Source organism: Metarhizium brunneum, chromosome 7 (genome assembly GCF_013426205.1).
Source record: "Metarhizium brunneum chromosome 7, complete sequence".
Lineage (NCBI taxonomy): Eukaryota > Fungi > Ascomycota > Sordariomycetes > Hypocreales > Clavicipitaceae > Metarhizium > Metarhizium brunneum.
The window spans coordinates 1044041-1058425 of record NC_089428.1 but is presented as its reverse complement, the minus strand read 5'-3'; the positions used below and the strand labels follow the sequence as shown (position 1 = coordinate 1058425).

General features: G+C 50.3%; 5 protein-coding genes across 5 annotated transcripts; 3 read left to right on the top strand and 2 right to left on the bottom strand.

The window, feature by feature from the left end:
- Window positions 1–1895: 1895 nt before the first annotated feature.
- Window positions 1896–3116, top strand: G6M90_00g108740 (uncharacterized protein; the record flags this gene model as incomplete). Its single annotated transcript, XM_014688489.1, has 1 exon — window positions 1896–3116. The coding sequence occupies one exon, from the start codon at window positions 1896–1898 to the stop codon at window positions 3114–3116; it is 1221 nt and encodes a 406-aa protein (XP_014543975.1).
- A 264-nt stretch (window positions 3117–3380) lies between these two features.
- Window positions 3381–5123, bottom strand: cdc1 (DNA polymerase subunit delta-2; the record flags this gene model as incomplete). Its single annotated transcript, XM_014688490.1, has 4 exons — window positions 3381–3613; window positions 3671–4622; window positions 4714–5023; window positions 5077–5123. The coding sequence occupies 4 exons, from the start codon at window positions 5121–5123 to the stop codon at window positions 3381–3383; spliced, it is 1542 nt and encodes a 513-aa protein (XP_014543976.1).
- Window positions 5124–5855: 732 nt separating this feature from the next.
- Window positions 5856–6428, top strand: G6M90_00g108720 (uncharacterized protein; the record flags this gene model as incomplete). The annotated part of the gene is made up of 1 exon (XM_014688491.1): window positions 5856–6428. One exon carries the CDS (start codon window positions 5856–5858, stop codon window positions 6426–6428), a length of 573 nt encoding a protein of 190 aa, XP_014543977.1.
- Window positions 6429–7105: 677 nt separating this feature from the next.
- On the bottom strand, window positions 7106–7356 carry G6M90_00g108710 (uncharacterized protein; the record flags this gene model as incomplete). Its single annotated transcript, XM_066131759.1, has 2 exons — window positions 7106–7249; window positions 7306–7356. 2 exons carry the CDS (start codon window positions 7354–7356, stop codon window positions 7106–7108), a joined length of 195 nt encoding a protein of 64 aa, XP_065987968.1.
- A 2368-nt stretch (window positions 7357–9724) lies between these two features.
- Ank3_4 (Ankyrin-3) lies at window positions 9725–14297 on the top strand (the record flags this gene model as incomplete). The annotated part of the gene is made up of 3 exons (XM_014688492.1): window positions 9725–9834; window positions 9897–10294; window positions 10345–14297. 3 exons carry the CDS (start codon window positions 9725–9727, stop codon window positions 14295–14297), a joined length of 4461 nt encoding a protein of 1486 aa, XP_014543978.1.
- Between the last annotated feature and the right edge of the window lie 88 nt (window positions 14298–14385).

The following is a 14385-nucleotide window of genomic DNA, read 5'->3' as shown; positions in this document are numbered from 1 at the left end:
TGTATGAAATGCCGAAGAAGTCCGTGGCACACTGCCAAAGCACGAGGTCCGTAGAATTGCGATTTTATTCCGAATCTATGTATATCTGAAGCCACATTGCCACGGTCTGAGCGTCTTGGTGTCTTCACACAGTGCGGTCATGTGGACAGTGCAAAGAAACAACGTATCAGCTTGGCTTTGCTTAATTAAATTGGCATGCGAGGATTTGGCCTGCAAGCCCCTTGTCACCGACTTTTAATATGATGAGCTGGTGAGGCGCGTCCATGACGGGCGTTTGGCAGTAGGTGTTGAGCCTTGACAGGGTGTGCCAACACCAAGGCAAGCGGGCCTTGCACAGGCTTCCACTACCAACCACGCGCGATCTCCAAGGCGCGACATCGATGGTACCATATTTCGTCGAATAGTAAGCATATAAATTATTTCTAGCCAGAAGGTGCAGAATCAGTGACGAGTTAAGGATTGAACCTCGCAGTAGTAACTTGCTGGTGCTCACTCTTCGGCATACAATCCAACCCCTGTACGTTTAGCGAGCAGTGACTTCAAATGACAGAGCTGACAGGGGATACAGGTCCAGCAAGGCAAGGAAATAAATTGATAGTATATAAAGTGGAGTAAAAGGTATTAAAAACCATGTATTTTTTATAAAAGTAATAATACTTTTTACTAGGGTTAACATCTCTCATATTCTTGTATCGCTTCAACAGGATTAAGGTTCAAATGTTATGGGGTGCAAGACCCTGATGCCAACGAGTTGTCCCAGGGGTAGGCAAAGCGTCGACGGTCGAGTACGTCTGGATGACCACCGAGGTAGACCACCAGTCGACCGGACCTTTAGATTACACCCTCCGGTGGCCGCCTGCGGTGAGCTCTGGCCGGCTTTAACAATTGATCATTTACGAGGTCCAGCACTGAGTCGTGATACTGCACACACGACGTTTGCGATGCTGTGTACATGAGATTCGCGATGCTGCACAGGTGAGTGGCGTAAGCCATATTTTCCCAGCCATTAACCAGTTGCCAAATATACTGTATAGGAGAGGCCTATATCATATTAAAGATGCAAAGCAGGAAGTTGCACACGTGAATTGTTCGGCGGGCTTACCGACTCTTTTTGCTAGGTGCGCACACATCCCACCTAGTATCCGGTTATTAGGTATTAGTATATTATAATATATTATAATATATTAGTTTATATTAGTTTATATTATAAGGGGAGTTTACGTACTAGTCAGTAATAGGGCGATACGCGCATCTAGCAAAAGGAGTAAGCTTGCCGAGCATTTCGCCTGCACACAGCTCATTGCTTGCCAATGCCGTTTCACTGTACGCGGCCACTGATTTTCACAAGGCTCTTTTTTTTCTCTAATATTGATTCATTAAAAGAAATACACGGGGCACCTTGACAGCTGTTAGCGTATAACCACACAGCTGGCACTATATAGCTGGCATTACACAGCTGGCACCATGCAGCTGGCACCATGCAGCTGGTCCCACACGCTGATGTCATAAATACTCAGACCCTGAATTGAACTCTTCCTCTTCCTTTCTCCCTTCCCACACTCTCTTTCAAGCTGCCCTGCATCTAACCACACCTACTAGTCACGATGGCTTCAATAGCCCTTCAACCTAACCCTTGCGAGGCAACCCTCGAAGCAAGGCTCATACAGCACCTGTCATTAGAGCAGCCCGCGACCATGTCAACACCGAACGATACCATCAGACCCTGCGACACATCGGCAAACATGGAAAAAGACACGCAAAGACGCCGATCAAGACGCAAAGGAAAAAAGAAGGCAAAACGTACTAGAACTGCTGAGCCAGGCGATCCTGGTAAAGGCAAACCTATAAATTGGGAGCACCTGTTGCGAAAGCATGCGCGAGATGACATTTAGAAAATGTCGCCTCGTCGGCGACTGAAGCAACCCACAGGCAGAGCCCCCAGTCCTAAGATTCCGGACCCTTTAGACGACGGCGCCTGCTTCCACGAAGAGATGAGCACTGGTTCTGAGCACGAAGTCGACGAGCCCATGAGCACGGAGTCTGTCCACGAGGAGACGGGAGCTGGAAATCCCGGAGCACTAGACACCGAATCTAATTTGCAGCATCCGCGACGCAGGGAAAAACCGTGTCTATCGAATATGCCTCTCGAAATCAGGCTTGCGATATATAAATACATTCTCGTGACGAACTGCCCTATTCGAGTTCATTCGGGCTGGAGATTTGTTTTTAAAAGACAGTCTCTGGGAATCCCGACAGGGATCTTGCGCACATGTTCGCAAATATATAAGGAAGCGATCGGCGTGTTGTACGGCGGCAACAAGTTTCTGTACGTGCTGCGAGATCACGTCGCAAGGGTCACCGACGTTGACCGACTGGCGCAAATCGACGACCCCGACGCACCGTTCCCAATCAACGGGGACATAGATGAGGACTACGACGTAGAAGATGAAAACGATCCCGACTGGCGGGAGGAGACCAGTGGCCAAAATGGACTGCCGAGACGAAGTTCGAGGCGTCGAGGCGCCAGAACAGTACAGAGAGACATCAATATTGATAAGTATTCCTGCCTCTTTCAGAATATAATTGTTGAAGCGGAACAAAACCGCTCCTTCGAAAGGTCCAAGAAGCTCATGGCGAATGCACTGAACCTCTTCAAATACGACGACCGAGCCAACCGCCACCGCGTTTTTAACATACATACTTTGACAGTTAGGGTGACGCCAAAGTGGGAGCCTCCAAAGGAAGACAACGGCAGCGGACACTACACCTTTGTAGACTTTTTCAACAGAGGGTCGCCCGTTATGGAGGCAGTTTGGCGCATTCATTGCCAGTTTCTACTTGTGGACGTTATGGGTTGCAGCGGAGACGGGGGTATTTATCTCGGACGCCAGTTCAAAATAGACATGAGGCATTTGCGACTAGATAATGAGGCGAAGCGCACGAATATAGATGCATGGAGGAACGACAAGGTAATTCAGAGACAACGGATGGCATTTGCGCGCAGGACGTTCAAGGCATTGGCCACACTGGACAGGCACGTTGCTGCGACTTGTGAAGAGCATCTGGAGCAAACCTTGCCTGGGGATGACTGGGATGAATGGGCTGGTGTGGTATGAGTCGATGAGTGAGGCGATTAAGGGGCTGGACCCGGGAGTGGACGAAAATATGGCATTGCTACTAGCACGATCAATAGCTAACCAGAAACGGCGGCGAGCGTGATGGAGGGCGATGCGCTTCAGTAATTAGCACGTACATCGGAACAAATGTTAGCTCATGGCTCATTATGCATTTTTTTACACCTTCTTTCTTTCCATACATGGTAGAAACTGTGAAGATGTTTCATCGCCTGGGTATTTCATGCCGCTTTTGCAGTGTATCCCTCATGAAGTAGACCTTTGTTTCTCAAAACTGACCAACGAGACTTCTAGCGTTTCCATATCAACTAGTACCAGCTCCTTTGTTTCCGCAAATGAAGGGACAGTAATCAGCCTCACTGACTGACCATGCGGGCCGCTAATGGTTCTTGTTGAAAACTCAGGCTGACAGCCTACAAAGTACAAGTGCGGACACGTCTTCATGACAAACGGGTCATCTTCTTGGAACGGATAGCTCCCTATCTCTCGTCAGTTTGACAGTTCACCTTTTGCACGCGAGAAAAGAGGCTACTTACACAATGTATCGGGCGCGGTGGGCGCGCAACACCGCCACCTGCACATGGCTTCCATCATGCCCAGTCTGTCGTCGCTGTCGACGTACTTGAACACGTCGTCCACATTCTGGCCGCCGGTGCCTAGGACCCTCCATCCTTCGAGCTCGCCTTCCCAGGGGTTTGTGACGGCGTCAAACCACCCCGGTTCTTTGGGCTTTGTTGGCTCAGGCCCGTATGCTCTCGCACGGGGAAACATGGCCATGTGGATGGGTTGCTGGGGGTAGCTTGCGTTGGCGGGATCCTGAGCTCCGGGGAGGAGGGTGATTGGTATCGAGGGCAGCAATGCATCGGCGAATTCGTCAAAGAGCTGTGCTGGGAGGGCGTTGTAGGAACTCGCGTCGTATCCGTACTTTTTGTGTCCCTTCTTGAGGGTCTCTTCCTCCTTGCGCTCGGCGGTAGTGGAGATGGAGTTTCCGGCGATGATGAGCCGGCTTATGCTCGCGACTTCTTCTTGGTCAGACGATGTGAGTGCTAGGCCGAGGAGGTATTCTTGCAGGAGGTTGAGTTCAACAGCGTGAGAGGCGTCGGTGCTGGAGAATGAGAGGCCGGACACGATGGCGATCTTTTTGCTGGGCGTTGACTGTGAGGCGTCTGTCATTTCAACGTCTTCGTCTTCCTCCTTGATGATTTGTCTTCTTTTCCCGTGGCCGTTGGTCGAAGAGGATGGTTTGGAGAGAGCCCATCGCTCGGGCTGGTCGGGGAGGTCGGGGAATTTGGTATCAATGACTTCGAATTCGCCGCTGCTGTTTTCGGTGCCCATAACGGCGATGATGCAGCCTGTCACGAGGGGGACAGATTGTAGGAGATCGCCCACGAGGCGGATGCGGCCGGAGTCGTCTTCGAGCATGATTTGGTCGGAGCCATCGGGGGAGAAGTAGGTTTGCTGGGTGGGTATGGGGGCGGAAATCCATCGCTGAGATTGTCAGTCAACTATATAACGTGAAGATGCGGTGTCGTTTGTAGGCATTGCGGTGGTTTCGGAGCATGGGACACATTGAGCTTACGTCTTTGGATACATCCTCTAAGATATTGGGCTTAAGCGACATTTCCATGTACACTGTTCCCGCTACCCAGCACAATTCTCCCTGGCGAACATCGAGCACCCGTTCTACTCTTTTCACCTCTTCGCCACCAATCATGGTGCCCTCCCATGCGGCCGATGCCACCTCCTCCACGGCAGGCTTGATCTTGGTAAGACGCAAAAAGTACATGTCGCCATATTGCTGTTTGTACGAGCGTTGCTTGTCGAGGTCAAATGCATGCAAGGGATTGTACGAGTCGGCCACCCGGCTGGGCGTGGGGGTTGCGGCGTCCCTGGGAGGCAAGTTAGCATGCAGGTTGACAATTGCATCAGAAATGGAACTTACGACGTCGTTTTGGGGATGAGGTGCGATACTTCCTCGAGTGTGACCATGCTGGGCTGGTGCTGGGCTGCGGTGATGCAGCTATGGCAATGGACCGAGAGCTTTTTGGGTGAGACGCGTCGACAGTTGTGCCAATTGACAGAGGCGCGTTTCTAATCTGCGGGCACTTAAAGTGGTGGGGCGGCTCCAGATGTGCATTCAGTTATGAATCTTTGCACAAATTTATGCCGTCTAGAGTCGGCGGGCGCCGTGCCTCGGCCTCAATTCCTTCATGGACGAATTCAGTCCAGGCCAGTCTCGCGCTCAATTTAATCTAATCGTCGGAATTGCTGCATTTAACGCAAAATACTGGCACCTGATCCTGCAGAAGAAAAATTGAGCATGATGACAGTATGCTATCTGGGGACTCCAAACAGGGCGGAACAACGAGAGATTAACCACAATCGTTCGAGAACGCGGCAACAACGATATACAAACTGGCATATTCCGGTCCTCTGATCATATGGCGAGCATTCTCCGGCACTTGGATCCGGCCCAGAACCAATACTCTCGACTCTAGGAACACGGGGTATGACTCATCTGTCCTTGCTCAATCACGATGGCACCCGGGAGGCAGTCAACACAATCCCGGTCTTTCAACACACTAAAATCCCCGAATTCTCGATCGCCTCCGTATCCGTTGTATGTATTCTTCTTACTGATGGTTTTGGGCATTGAGGGTCGATAGGAAAAGTCCATTCTTCATCTGGCTTCCCGACATGCTCAATCCCCAGAGTACCACAATGACCGTCACGCCATCACCATGGACATCGCCGTCCCCAAACGCTGTCGGGCGCATATTAATACAGCTTGCTCTCCCGATCCTGGACGCTCTCGGCAACAGTGATCTTCAAACAGCCCGCCGCCTGTCAAACTTGCCACTCACGCCCTACATCGCCACCGAATGCGCAAGAGTATGGAAAATGCGCGCCGTTCAAATTCGTGGAGACCCCGAAGACGCAGCTTGGGTCACACGTCTGCTCATAACCTCTGATGGAACTGTCGTCGGCCGTGCCGGGTTTCATGGCAGACCAGATGCCACTGGCATGGTAGAAGTAGGATACTCGATCGACCCACAGCATCGAAGGCAAGGGCACGCTCGTGCTGCGCTTGCCATCATGATTGAGATGGCTAGAAATGACCCCAGTGTGAGAACTCTAAGGGCGACGGTGGCACCGGACAACGTGGCGAGCAGAACGTTGATTGAGAGCTTTGGGCTTAAAGAGGTTGGAGAACAGTGGGATGAGGAGGATGGGCTGGAGATCATTTTTGAGGTTGGCTGTGACGTGGCTCCTGAGGAGGGCAGGCTAATATGAGGCGACTTTTTCTCTGCCCAAGGGGAGAGTGGCGAGTGGCCTGAACATCATCATCAAGACGAACCTCGTCCTGGTTGCACAGGGTCCTGAATATGGCACCGCGACGCCAGAGGTCAAGTGCGATACCAGACTCTGAAACAGGCCCTGCGTCAATGACGAAGATTGCATTGCAGCCAATCATGGCATGGTGTACAGTATGTGGAATGTAGATGACAGTCTAGTCGTGGAAAATTATCGCCATAGTGCGCTGTATCGTTTCCATACCCATGGATCAAGTGGCCTCGTCACGGAATTTGAGCGGACTGCGGGAAGGCTCCTCAGAACTCCAACTGATGGAAGCGAATTCATAACTAATTGAGTGGACTGGAAAGCGCACCACCCACGGAAGACGTTACGACTATTTGAACATGTTTCATGGGGGATGGATGAAAGGGAGACTAGCCGCAAAACATTCATACAGATATGGCCGAACAACCTGCTTTTCTGTGTGGAAGAAAGACGATTCAATTCACCAGGTGAGAGCGAATATCACAAAGACGATGTGTATAGGTGCATAGGGTTGTATTCGTACGTAGTTGCAGAGTTGTAACTATCGTTGCTGTTCTTGTCGAGCCACAGTCAACGATTGGCAGCGACTAACTGAATGCCTCTTGTCCCCGTTGCTTCCACTTGGCAGATCACTTCTTGGTGCCCGAACTTGCACCCGAACCCGAGTTGTTTCCTCCATGACCAGAATTGTTCGCCTGATTCGCGTGCTGATCACCAGCGGACTGGGCTCTGGCGGCAAAGCCAGAAGAGGACATGTCGCCGCCACTTTTGGCCTGCGTATGGCTTTGTTAGAGAACACTTTGCAATGATATGTATAAAGGGCATATACCTGGGAGGATTGAATCCTCGAGGAGTCGGATTTAGTCATTGGATTAGGCATTTTTAGTAGTGAAGTTTTTGATCGTTTGTTGAGAAAAGTAGTTGTTGATTTGCTTGTGCAGACGGTGATGCTGTTGAGTGATGCTAACTTGTGTTGTCCAATCAAGAAAGCTGGTCAATGTGTGGAATTATATAGAAAATCTTGATCCCTGAAGAGTCAACTGGCTTTGCAGAGTCATTGCTTTTGATGTGGTATTGAGGCAAACAATGCCTCAGTGTTGCGTGACGTCGGCGAAGGCTGGTTGCCGGTGGCGGAGACAACCTGTAGCCAGCCGCGAATCTCTTGACGCCCTTAGCCGATGTTGTGCAACGGATGCCCTCCTATTCTCCGAAAACGCCATTGTCTGAGTACTAGCGCGGAATAAATCCCCGAAAGTTGGACAGGAACTCGTTTGTGGCCACTGTTTTATGGAGTCTTTGCGTTTGACTCAAACGGTCACGCGAAACGACTTCATCCAGAAGATCATCTCGGTTTGAGAATGACTTGTGGCACCGTTTTCACTGCACTTGGCCGTCTTGTTTCATAACCAGGACGTGGCTGTCCAAATATAGGTTGATTGCCGCCCCGAACTTCATCGGACGCATGTCAGTTTGGCAGTTGTTTGCCGATGCAAGATGCGATGTTCGTTTTCTTTTCAGGTAGCATCAGCTTCGTTGCAACATAAACTTGGTGAGTCACGACGGGACTGCCCGTGCTTGCGTGTTTGACATGCATCACCAGGGTCGGGTATGTGCGTGGATTGTGACAGTCTGAAATAGAACACTAACCACGACGGACCTAGAGTCCTTTTTTGAAAGTAGTCTTGCCTTGTCCTTAATACCGCCCTATTGTAGCCAAGTCCTAGCTGTCAAAATGACTGCCTCAAAGAATGTTGACTACGAAGTCGATCTTTGACGAATTCCAGGACCATCGGTGGCATCGAAGAACGTTTTGACGTTGAGCATGACAACTCGCCCGTGCCAGATGCCTGTGCCAATCGATGTTACCAATGTTGATGATCCGTCTATGCCTGTCCACATGCTAAGCATTGTCGTTATTATTGGGGACACCGGTGACCGGAATCAACCGGTTCTTTCCCATGAGACATTTCAGCGCGACTGTCTCGTTTCTCGTGGCACAACTTGCTACTTTTCCCGTATGATGTACTGTCGTGCATATGCTTTTCATCATGAGGTTCCGGGTCTTTGGAAGAGAGATCACCTTGAATACAAATATCAAGGAACATCTTGATTGACTCAAATAGTCGTCTTGGTCACCACCAGGACTTGACCACCCGAGTAACAAGCCGCAGACCTTGGAAATTTGTCCTGAAATCAGCCTAGAGGACGTGGAATCAATGCAAGTAGTCGAAAAATAAAAGCTGGTACGTATCACAATGTTTATTAAGCGTTGCAAGAGCCGCGCGACCGCCTTCCGTTAGCTAGAGCCTCGGACCGGCAGAAGGTGCTTCCGAAGACCTGCTCACAAAGGCTCGAACTGAGCAACCCCCAAAACGCTCAGATCTACTCCGTAGCATTTCTTCAACAGGCTCGAATTTATCGGCGGCAGCGGCTTGAGATGCCTAAATCCAAAAGGCTCGAATCCAATAACTTCAACGCGGCTGAATTCATCGGCAGCGGTAGCAGCTTGAAGGGCTCGAATCAACAGTCTCAACAGGCTCGAATTCAGCAGCTTTGGTTGCGCCCATGGCAAATGATCATATGGTCATCGGTCCTACATATCCAGTAGGAAGTGGGAAGTTAAATTTTGAGCCAACCCACAAGCGAGTTGTCTCGGCTGAATGGGTTTCCGAGTCTCGAACTTCATCGCGAAATGCGGGTGAGCTGAGGTGTGGTGGCACCGAACAGCTCGAATATCAATCGCCTGCCGCCTTGACCGAAAATACCAGACAGTTTCATTGGCACGCAAAAGTTCCTAAGCTACAGCCTCATTACTCTCAAGTTGGGCACACTTCTTCAATAACTGTACGACGTTGGGCATATTGCGACGTGCCAACTCTCGTAGACTCCCACATGGTGGCTTGGTCTTTGTCGAATAGGGTCAGAGATTATCATCGCCGATGACAGCGACAATATTGATCAGCAATTTAATGGGTAGCACGGCGCGGTCGGATATGAGCTGAGAGCTCGGATATGAGCTGGCTAGGTTGTTCTCCTGGCAGGGCATGGCACCAGACACTTTTCGCGCCATACTCTTACTGACCTCAGTAGCTGCTCTGACAAGTTTGTCTCCAGCCACTTTCTTGAGTTCACTGCGATAGAAACCGTATCCAACATCCTGTAAGCTTGAAACCAAGACACTTGAGTTCGTATGCCATCTTTCGCTGCGGCTTGACCCGATTTGAGCAATATTTCTTTCTTCAAACAGGATGCCGGCCGCCTGGAAGCTTGCCCTAGCAGTTGTAATAACGCTTGCAGCGACAAGCGCTGCTGATTCTGGGGATGACTTCTCTAATAATTTGTTTTCCGACCTAGCGCCGTACGTATCAGTCTGCTTTATCTTATTTTGCTAACGATATGCTAACAATTTATTACGCTCAGACTGCTAGCTCTTTTCGGAGAACGGGTCACTATGCAATTCATGAGCCAGTCGACTGGTTGGGCTGATAGTATTATTTTGGCAATGGCTCCGTTAGGGATCATTACTATTATTGCTAGTGCCATTAGAGTCGGTGGTCCTTCATGGCTCAAAGCTATTATTGGAAGAGCGAGGGAGAACCTTGCGGTTGCTGAAGCGGAATTAATGTCATCTACTTCTCATGAGGTCTGTGAGCTGTGGAATGGCCGAGAGGTGGTGAGATGCATGGGATCACCGTCGACGGCCGAATTCATATGCCTAAGACCTGCGAACATGAAGTGCACTGAAAATGGTGCTAATCAGGTTCCGGATATACTCGAACTGAAGGAGGCACTCGATAAACAGTATCTGAAGGAGCTACGTGAGTGAAATTTCTCGCCCAGAATGCACCCTGACTTACCTTTCTTCTAGCATCGAATGACGGGGCCAGTTTCTGGGAGACTATATTGGATAGTATCGGTCGCAACCGCGAGTCGGCCAGCGCGAAGGTAGAGAGAGGGGCAAATTCACAGACATCCGTTACCATACCGGTTCCTAAGCTTACCATTGTTCGGAATCAAGTTATTGATGCGCCAAATATCTCTCTTAATTCCCATGGCTACCTTAGCCGTAGAGAATTACGCGCCGTGGCCGTCTTTGGAACGATCCTTCAGCTAGGTGTCCTGACCTATTTTGGGTTTGCCACCTACCATCCGGCGCTAAAGTTTACCAAGGGCGACGATGCAGTTGCAAATTATGCGTTTCCTTGCACTGCTACTGGCACGATTACATTGGTAGCTGGCCTACTACTGTGTGCACATGTTGTGGAGAGCAGCACCGAAGAGAAAAGATATCAGCCGTCCAAAGAGACAAAAGCTCGGTTGGTATGGCTACAACAGGCCCAAACTGTTGGCGACCAGTCTTTCCAGTCTTTTGCATTATCGGCTGGGGACAATCAGACTATCATTACAACGTCCTGCCGGGTGAACAAAAAAAGCCAAGGTATTCATTTGGAGCTGAAAACTATTATTGGCACCGCGGTCAGCCTCTGCGGGTTTGTGGTGCAATTTATCGGCTTGCGTGGAATGCATTGGTCCGCCTCAGTTGCTCAACTCGGAGCAGTCATCGCGATGGCTGCTCTTAGGGCGTGGGTTCGTCGTGGACTCGCACAGCCTCTTCAACGGGTCCGTCTGACCCCAGAACACGAGCTTGAATGGTTCGCGATGGCATTAGGAGATTTTGATGGAATACCCTGGCAACCTGATAGAAGTCCTAAGGAATACAGAGAACAAGGACAGACGGCCCGAGCAGGTGTCAACACGATGAAGAATAGCGGAGGCAACCCAACAACGCATAATATGATGGTAACGCGGAGAACACTTTGTGAGCTCGCTGGCTGGCAGGGGCCAGCATCCGCAGAGGCCTTGACCCTTGCAAGGGCGATCAAGATCACAATGGATGCTCTATCTAGTTATCTTCATCCTGAAAGTGACTTCACCTGGTCCCTTGGAGCCCTTTCAGCAGGGCACGAGGACAAGCCACCCAAGTTTTGTTGGACGCGAGACGTAACCGTAGACACAATTCGGAAGGACATCGAAGCAGTGCTATCTTTACGGTTATATTACGTCTACTCGCAAAAGCGACAATATGAAGATCAGCCAAAATCTGCCCAAACACAGCGTCGCAAGTATAATGCCCGGTTGCACGTTACAGAGATGCCTGCAGAGCGAGGTTTGCGCCTTCTAGGTCCAGGGACGCGGGCCCTTCGGCGGGATCTCGCATGGTGGATGCCTCCTGATACAGCAAGAATCTTGGAAATTAAAGAAGATGAGAACGGTACGATGAAGGTTGAAAACCATAGAATTGTTGGCTATGGTGGGCAGCAGAGTATTCGTGTAGCTCGGTACGATGGCACGGAAGCCAGCCTTAGCCCGGACGATACATATCATTGCGAAATTGAAGAGAGCACGCTCTTGGCGTCGGAGTCGTATGACTCCTTAGAGCTACTCTACGCGCAAGACATGTTCACGAAATTCATGCAATCTGTGGCAGAGAAAATGGCGCGCGCCATCGAGGGCGGTTCTAACGTGCGACCTAAAGACTCTAGCAACATGGTTGCCTGGAAATGCTTCACACTTCATCACGATCGGCTGTCAAAAATGGCTCAGGACATCCATAATTGTGGACTTGGCAATATTCATCAGACCTATCTAAGCATTATTCAACCCCTAAGCACCGAACAGAAGCTTCCCGAACCCGATAACGTTATTGCACTGGCGCGGAAACATGCCAAGCCACACGAACGACTCCAGGATTTTGCAGAGGCTAGCAACATATATTTGTGGCTCTTTAGAACGGCAAATACATTTCCAAGGAAGAGTAGCATCTTTGTAAAAGCTACAGCCATATTAATGGAGAATGTAAGGATGGTCACCCTCACTTCTAAATTAAGGGAGGCCCAATGTTACCCGGAAACGAAAATCTGGCAGATTAGAGCGGCTAAGTCGAACATGGAAAATGAGTTGAAAAGAGTTGATCGGACAATACTATCAGGCCTCATGAGCTTGTACAAAAAACAGAGTCGCCAATGGGAATGCGATATTTTACAGGATGCTGAGCCTACGATAGAGGGACACACCAGTCACCCAGGAACGTTCAATTGCACGCCGTTACATCAAATATGTCAGGAGGATAGAGATCATTTTTTAAGTCGGGAGTTGGCAGTTCGATACCTAGATCGAAAAGACATTCACGGGTGTACGCCCCTCCATTACGCTGCAGTCAAAGGTTCTTTGGATGATACCACCTTTTTGTTGGATTTTTATCCGGATGTTGATGCGCGAGATCTCCTCGACTGGACCCCATTACACTACGCCTGTAATGCTTGTAGTCATTCCGGAGTTGTGCAGTATCTCCTTGACAAGGGGCGACCACAAGTGAACGCCCAAGGCATAGATGGAGTAGCTCCGCTGCATTTGGCCGCTATGAATGGAAATATTGAAACGGTGCAAATACTAATTCGGGCCGGAGCAGCTCTTGATATCCAGGACGCCTCAGGAGCTACGGCGCTACACTGGGCCGCATTCAAGGGCCACGAAGCCATGGTCGAATATCTGTACGAAGACTCGAATAAAAAGCTGCGAGATAAAAACAGCCGGACTGCCTTGCACCTGGCAGCAATAGCGGGAAAGGAGAATGTAGTACGCTTGCTGGTTCCATGTTCCGACAAGCAGACCAATGCCGACATGGACACCTTTGACAGCGGTGGATATAAGCCGCTACACTACGCCGCCATGCGTGGGCACGAGGCCATCATGCGCTATCTCGTAAATGTGGCGCCTTTTAATAGGGAGCAGGCCACGAACTACCATGGCGAAACGCCGCTACATTTAGCCGCTCGCCGAGGGCACGAGGCCATCGTGCGCTATCTTGTTGGCGAGACGGGCGCTAATAAGGAGGCCAAAAATAAGCAAGGCTTTACGCCGCTACATGCAGCCGCTGCATATGGCAATGAGGCCGTCGTGCGCTATCTCGTTGGCGAGACGGGCGCTAATAAGGAGGCCAGAAATAAGCAAGACTCCACGCCGCTGCATATAGCCGCTGCATATGGCAATGAGGCCGTCGTGCGCTATCTTGTTAGCGAGACGGGCGCTAATAAGGAGGCCAGAAATAAGCAAGACTCCACGCCGCTGCATATAGCCGCTGTATATGGCAATGAGGCCGTCGTGCGCTATCTTGTTAGCGAGACGGGCGCTAATAAGGAGGCTAAAAATAACATCTTTAATCGTACGCCGCTACATCTAGCTGCTGCATATGGCAATGAGGCCGTCGTGCGCTATCTCGTTGGTGAGGCAGGCGCTAATAAGGAGGCTAGAGATGGTAGTAATAGTACGCCGCTACATAACGCCATTTTTGAAGAGAACGAAGCCCCCTCGATGTATTTGGCTGGTGAGGCGGGTGTTGATATAGAGGCTAAAGACCATAAACAACAAACCCCGCTATTCTGGGCCGCTCTTGAAGACAATGAAGCCATCGTGCGCTATCCCGTCCATGAGGCGGGTGCTGATCTAGAGGCTAAGGACTTTAAACAACGACCGCCGCTACGCAGGGCCGCTAAATGGAGCAATGAGGCCATCGTGCGGTATTTTATCGAGGCGGGTGCTGATCTAGAGGCTAAGGACTTTAAACAACGAACGCCGCTACATAAAGCCGCTTATCAAGGGCTTCAAGCCTGTGTGCGGTATCTTGTTGGCGAGGCAGGCGCTAATAAGGAGGCTAGGGACCGTTTTAACAGAACACCAGCACAGGTTGCCGCTGCCTGCGGCTTTAAGTCTGTTGTGAGAATACTCGAACAAGATGAAAAAGCAATAAGAGGAGCAAATTGAAGTCATGGACGCAACTACAGAAATTGATTCTTGCTGAGATGGACAAGTACCCCAGCCACTTGGAAGCAAAAAGTGTCTTGTCGACTTC